This window comes from Ruditapes philippinarum, unplaced genomic scaffold (genome assembly GCF_026571515.1).
Source record: "Ruditapes philippinarum isolate M1 unplaced genomic scaffold, ASM2657151v2 ctg15436_1_1_1_1, whole genome shotgun sequence".
Taxonomy (NCBI): domain Eukaryota; kingdom Metazoa; phylum Mollusca; class Bivalvia; order Venerida; family Veneridae; genus Ruditapes; species Ruditapes philippinarum.
Genome location: NW_026864839.1, coordinates 12,089 through 19,354, shown reverse-complemented (window position 1 = coordinate 19,354; position 7,266 = coordinate 12,089). Strand labels below are relative to the sequence as shown.

Genomic DNA, 7,266 nt, shown 5'->3' with positions numbered 1-7,266 from the left:
CTTATTTCGTCCTGATGTATGAAATCTATATTGGAGCAATCCTCCTCACAAAATGGTCTACAAAGGGCTTTGGTTTTCCCTTCAGGAAGTTTGGCAGGTGTTGTATGATCTGGTCTGTTCTAATGCTAGAACATTGCTCATAATGTACCTGGTACAAAAAAAAACACAAAAACATTAGGAACAGTTAAATGTTAACAGATCAATGACATGGCCATCAACAAACTGATTCACCAAATGTCTATGCTTTGGGTACTGTGAATTCAAACAAGATTTTCTGAGGTTTAAAAATCTTGTTCAAGGCCCAATGTAATGCTAGATTTATTCATGCAGTAACAAACAATACCTTACAGGGATCTGGCTCAGAGTAACATTAGACCTTTATTTTCTTAGGTAGATTTTGAAATGACATGTACACAGGTGATCATATAAGATGGACTTAAGGTAATGTGGCTGGATTATTTGCATTCAACAATACCTTGTAGTATAATTGAAAAGAGCATTCAGACAAAATGGCCTGATAAAGATTTAAGCTTAAAATATTAAAATTTTACTCACTGTGCCTGCATTTCTGGGAAGAACCTTTTCACCAATACAGTCAGCAGTGATGTCAAAGTCCATCCAAATCCACTTTCCTACAGGTACTTTTCCTTTAACAGCTTGTGCATCGTTCAACACCATTGGTGGTGTTGATGGAGATGTTCAGCAAACATTGCTAAAAGCAGTATACCCATCTCTGAAAAATTTGAATGAAGTTAATATTTGTTGAAATAATTCTATATATCTATAAACTAAAAATGAGCCCATAGAACACAGATGTCCCAAGTTTAACTCTTAGCACGCTAAGTAACCAATTATGTGTTGTGTAACAGAACACTGTGTAATTATTTGTAACATTTATGATTTTCATATGCATTTGATTTGCATGACTAGATTGAAAATAAAGCTTTGTTAAATGATAATCTGTTATATTTATCAATATATTATACTCTGTCCAATATATTAAAGTTTTCAGCAAATACCAAACTGTTAACAAATGCACAATTTTTGGGGTAAAATGTCAGTTTTTTGTAAATAAAACCACAAATTTTTGGAATCTAGACATATCTCCTTTGTTTTTTATTCTAAAACACCTCAAAACAGTCATAAACATGTCTATAAACTTGTGTCTAACTATGCAAAGCAGCAGTACAGTTAATTTTATAGTCTTTCAAGGTGTGATAGCGCTCAAAACATGGGTATGCGCACATAGGTTTTTCACATTCTGCACAAAAATACTGGGTTTGGTGGCGTTTGACTGTTCTATTACTACACACTTCACAATCTGGACTAGACCTTCTACCACCACCAATCATTTTAGGATTCAACCTAGGAAAATGTCTCCCTGCCAGTCTCATTGGAGGATTAGATACTGGGCGGCGGAATGGCCTGGTCTGCACATCATACCCGTCCAACAAACCTGTGATGATTTCGAGATGGAATTTTTCAGATTTTACACGCTTATTCACATTGATTGGCAGTTCTTTGTAAATGATTTTAGCATTAACAACTGTCACTTCAAGTAAATTACACAAGAACAGCTTCTTCCACCATTTTAACATCTTATGTAAAGTAACACAGTACTGGGTTTGTTGGTCGGCAAGATCTACCCCACCCATAAAATGAGTATATAGCTGAATGGATTTGGGATGATCAACTTCCCGAACATAGTCTGCATGAAATCTTGATCTAACTCGTTTGGTAAAAGTGGATCCATTATGCACTGTTGACAAGACATGAACTAGTCTTTTGTCATGCCAAGTTATGTATAGTTTACGACCATCTCGGTGATTTAGTGGGGGGTCACCTTTGTTCAGCTTGGCAGTTTTGACCTGAAAATACAGAAAAAATCAAGAAATATTATTTTCTTTGTATAAAATTCATTGTTTTTATAGGTTATCAAATGTTTTACTTTTCTGTGCTTGTAAAATGACAAATAAATACAAAATTTAACTTCCGTTGTGTAAATAAGAGGCATATTCTCAACACAAAGTATACATGAATTCGGACGCAAATTTTCGGCTAAAAATTTACAGAGATGTAAATAGATCACATTTTGCCACTTATCTTGCAAAAGATTTAGACTTTTCATTGTGTAATTAAATATAAAGAAGAATTATGCTATATAAGTCCATTTTTTAGATATTACCTCCCTCGGGACCCCAACTCTGTTCACTCGGAGTGTGCCACATGCTCCCGTTTGATTGTCTGCCAAGTCCTCAAACAGGGCTGGGCTGGTAAAATAATTGTCACAATATACATGATGTCCCAAATTTAGTAGTGGGTCACACAATGTCATAACAATCTGATGGGTAGCACCTCTAGCCTGTTGATCATGTGTGTGTTTCCCAGTATATAACATCCAATTCCAAACATAGCCAGATTTTGCATCAGCTAATGTCCAAACTTTCAGACCCCATTTGTGGGGCTTGTTAGGTATATATTGGAGTAATTTAGTCCGCCCTTTATATGGCACAAGAGTTTCATCGATAGAAACCTCACGTTTTGGTTTATATGCCTGTTTCCATTTGTTTACAAGCATGGAAGACAGGCGTGATATTTTATAACCCGGATCATAGTTTGGGGAGTCACGTGGAGGCTCGGCAGAATTATCACAAGCATGCACAAATGACAGTATATTATAAAATCTGTCTCTAGTCATATAAGATGTTATACTTTTCAAGTTAATTAGATCATTGGTAGACCAATACATGTCATAATTTGGAAGTCTCACTAATCCCTGGTACAATATGATGGCTAGAAAAACTTTCATCTCGGGCATGTCCACAGGTGTCCATGATCGAAACCGTGAATATGTAGGTAAGTTTTCAATTCCCCCTTTTGCTACTAAATACTGATCATAATATAAATTTGTTTGTTCAACCAACAATTCAAGAACTTCATTGTCCACAAATTTACTGAATATTTCGTAGGGAGAACTTTCGTCATCAATATTAGTTGGTCCAGAATCTACATTGAAATTACGAAGCCAGTCATGATCATATGCCTCGAAGAACACATCCCTTTCTTCACGATCAATTTCATTTAAAATGTCTCGAAGATCTTCATCCCCTAACTCAACGTTTTCTAAATCATTTATTTCGTCATATTCTGCATTTATTACGTCTATAGGGTCAAATCCCTCGAATTCCTCGTCATCACTATCGCTCGTAATAATGTCTCTAAATTCATTGTTCGACATAATTGAAACAAACTCCAAAAATCGTTCAAAAATGCCTCAAAACGCGACAATAAACTTATTTCATGGAGGCTGCCATTTTATCTAAGCCTTCCGGTAGTAGTCGTACTGCGCATGTGTATTGGAAAACCACTATACTAAGAATAGAACATATTGTAAAGAGGTACCCCACAGGGCGGATTTTTCCGCCATTCGCGAGACAATACTTAAGTGCTGACGGCGGATCGGCCCGCCACTAGCACGGTAAGAGTTAAACCTTTAAAACAGAAGCATGTGTAGTGTAGACATCAAGGTCTCTCAGCTTTGCTACTTCTGCATTGAAGGCTGTTTCTGCAGAGCATCTTGATATGAATTAAGATATTACCATTGCCTTAGATTCTTGTACATCACAGTAAATACCTTGAATACATATACAATATATGAGAAATAATGATTGCTGATTCTAAAAGTTTATTGTTGGGGATCACATGTAAAGGTTAGGATAATTGAAATTTTACAAACAGCAATTCTTATTCAATAACCGCATATCTTGTTATGCAACCTGCTTCTCCCACTATTAATTTGAGTATTGAATTTAGAAATACGAAATAATCATGAAAGTCATACTAACCATTTGTTGCACCAGATGTGTAATAGGCATTTCTTTAATATCAAGTTTATTTAAAACTGAACTCTACATCATTTAACTGAAAAGCATACCAAACTTCTGACCAGAAACAAAATCAATAATGAGGCCATTGTTATTTCACCCTGACATTGCATTGCATTTATGTTGACATGTTTAAAATGAATCTTGTAAAATCTGAGAGTGCAATGAAGTCCTATTTAAATATACAGTAAGTTAATCAAGATATACCAAGCATCTCAATGAACCCCTGGATAGCTGGAAGTAAACAAGGCTGTTCGATATTAACTCAGACTCTTAAAATTGGCTAGAAGAAGTCAAACGAACTCCAGTTCACTAACAATACCTGTTTAATGGTGATCAGTATACTAAAACTTACTGTTTTTAGCTCGACTTTTCTATGAAAAGGGGAGCTATCCTACTCGCCCCAGCGTCGGCGTCGGCGTCGGCGTTGGCGTCACACCTTGGTTAAGTTTTTCGTACCACCCCACTTTATTTCAGAAGTATTACAAGTATGGCTTTGAAACTTACCATACTTGTTCACCATCATAACCTCCATCTACAGACAAGAGTACATAACTCTGTCAAGGTTTTTGACAGAATTATGGCCCTTTTTTGACTTAGAAAGTGTATTGAGCTTGGTTAAGTTTTTTGTACCACCTCACTTTATTTCAAAACCATTGGAGGTATTGCTTTGAAACTGACCATACTTGTTTACCATCACGACCTTCATCAACAGACAAGAGGACATAACTCTGTCAAGGTTTTTGACAGAATTATGCCCTTTTTGACTTAGAAAATACATTGAATATGGGTAAAATCCACTTATTGCCTTAACCCTTTGAGATATTGCTTTGAAACTTTTAATGCTATTTCACATCATTACCCCCATCTGTACGCAAGAGAAGGTAACTCTGTCAAGGATTTGTTTTAAAAATTAAGGCCTTTTATCGACTTAGAATCTTGGTTAAGTTTTTAGTACCAGTCCACTTTTTGACTGAACTGTTTGAGATATTAATTTGAAAGTTGGAATACTTGTTTACAATCATGATTCCCAAACATGTCCAGGAGAAGGTAATTCTGTCAAAGATTTTATTTGAATTATGGCCATTGTTCACTTTAAAAATACAGAGATTCTTGTATTGCCTTTTACTGCAAAAACTTTTTTTATTGGCAAGCAATAAAAAAGTCGAGCGCGCTGTCTTACGGACAGCTCTTGTATGATTGTATCCTTTTCCTATCTGACTCCATTCTTTTTTTTGCTCCAAGCCATCGCTGCCAACCCTGTTCTCGGTGAAAATCACACAGAAGAACACGTGTATCTGAAAATAAATACAAATACAAGTGTAAACATAAACTAGACCCTTTTGACAGCCCATACTTGCATTAGGACGGTAACATTTTAGGTTCTTGAATCCTAATTAAAAGCTCTCACTGTTTAATGTGTACAATATATTTTGTATGTATTTTTTGTGATATACAATGTAGAAGGGGAAAGGCTCATTCCCAATAAAGTGCGACATTTGAGCTCTAAGATTTAGATTTTTTTAAATGAATGAAAATTCACTTTTTATGGTTCTATTTTTGCATCTATATATGTATATAACATGTCCCAATATTTTCTTTCCTTTGGATATTTTTTAATTTATTACGTATGCCTTCGATGTAAACATAGGGTGTGTTAAAATTAAAGTATTTAAAAAGTGTATGGGCTTTACTTGTTGGTTTGTTTGAACGTATTTTTGACTCAAATATATCTAAATTTAATGCCAACATATTGGCATTACGTGTAGTATGTAAGTGTTGGATATTTTAATAGTTTTTAGCTCACCTGTCATTTTGTGACAGGGTGAGCTTTTGTGATCGCTTTTCGTCTGGCGTCTGTCCGGCGTCCGTAAACTTTTACTTTAAATGACATCTCCTCATTAACCACTAAGCCAATTTTATCCAAACTTCACAGGAATGTTCCTTTGGTGGTCACCTTTGAAAATTGTTCAAAGAATTTAATTCCATGCAGAACTCTGGTTGCCATGGCAACCAAAAGAAAAAACATTAAATATCTTCTTCTAAAAAAAACCCAAAGAGCTAGACCTTAGATATTTGGCATGAAACATCTTCTAGTGAGTGTCTACCAAGTTTGTTCAAATAAAAGCCCTGGGGTCAAAATTGGCCCCGCCCCAGGGGGTCATTGATTTTTCCCTATATGTATATGGTAAAAACTTAAAAAATCTTCTTTTAAAGAACCCAAAGAGCTAGAGCTAAGATATTTAGCATGAAACATCTTCTAATGGGTGTCTACCTAGTTTGTTCAAATAAAAGCCCTGGGGTCAAAATTGGCCCCGCCCCAGGGGGTCATTGATTTTTCCTATATGCATATTGTAAAAACTTAAAAATCTTCTTTTAAAGAACCCAAAGAGCTAGAGCTAAGATATTTAGCATGAAACATGTTCTAATGAATGTCTACCAAATTTGTTCAAATAAGAGCCCTGGGGTCAAAATTGGCCCGGCCCCAGCGGGTCATTGATTTTCCCTATATGAATATAGTAAAACTTAAAAATCTTCTTTTAAAGAACCAAAGAGCTAGAGCTAAGATATTTTAACATCAAACATGTGTTAATGGATGTCTACCAAGTTTGTTCGAATAAAAGCCCTTGGGTCAAAATTGGCCCTGCCCCGGGGGACATTGATTTTCCTTATATGTGTATAGCAAAAACTTAAAAATCTTCTTTGAAAAAACCCGAATAGCTAGAGTTTAGATATTAAGCATGGAACATCTTCTAGTAAGTGTCTACAAAGATTGTTCAATTAAAAGCCCTTGGATCAAAACTGGCCCTGCCCCAGGGTTGTCATTGTTTTTAAATATATGTGTAAAGAAAAAACTTTAAAAAAATTCTTTTTAAAAACCCAACAAGCTAGACCTCAGATGTTTAGCATGAAACATCTTCTAATGGGTGTCTACCAAGTTTGTTCAAATAAAGGCCCTGCCCCCGTGTTCACAAAGAAAGATCAGGATCAGGATCAGCCGATCCAGATTTTATTTTAATTGTTTTATAAAATTAAATCTGATCGTATTACGCTAGAATTAAATGATACATATTCAAAACGTAAATATTTGCTTATTTGCAACCTATTTTGGGATAAAATCAACAAATATTTAAACAAACAGGAAAATAATCGAATCAAAATGAGGAACAATTTTAGGATCAGGATCAAAATTTGAATCAACTATAAAATGCCTGTATCTTATAAAAATAACAATAAGTTTATTCTAAAATTTCATAATCATGATATTTCAAGTCCAGTTTTATCAAGTTAATATTAAATATTTAATCTATGAGGATAAATAATGGAGAATATTTGTGTTTTTAAATTTGATCCTGATCTTGATCCTAATCCTTAAATCTTT

General features: G+C 34.9%; 1 protein-coding gene across 1 annotated transcript; it reads right to left on the bottom strand.

The window, feature by feature from the left end:
* Positions 1 to 823: 823 nt before the first annotated feature.
* LOC132726998 (piggyBac transposable element-derived protein 4-like) lies at positions 824 to 3,498 on the bottom strand. Its single transcript, XM_060712408.1, has 2 exons — positions 2,186 to 3,498; positions 824 to 1,868 (listed from the first exon to the last, which is right to left on the bottom strand). Exons 1-2 carry the CDS (start codon positions 3,236 to 3,238, stop codon positions 1,167 to 1,169), a joined length of 1,755 nt encoding a protein of 584 aa, XP_060568391.1. The 5' UTR covers positions 3,239 to 3,498; the 3' UTR covers positions 824 to 1,166.
* Between the last annotated feature and the right edge of the window lie 3,768 nt (positions 3,499 to 7,266).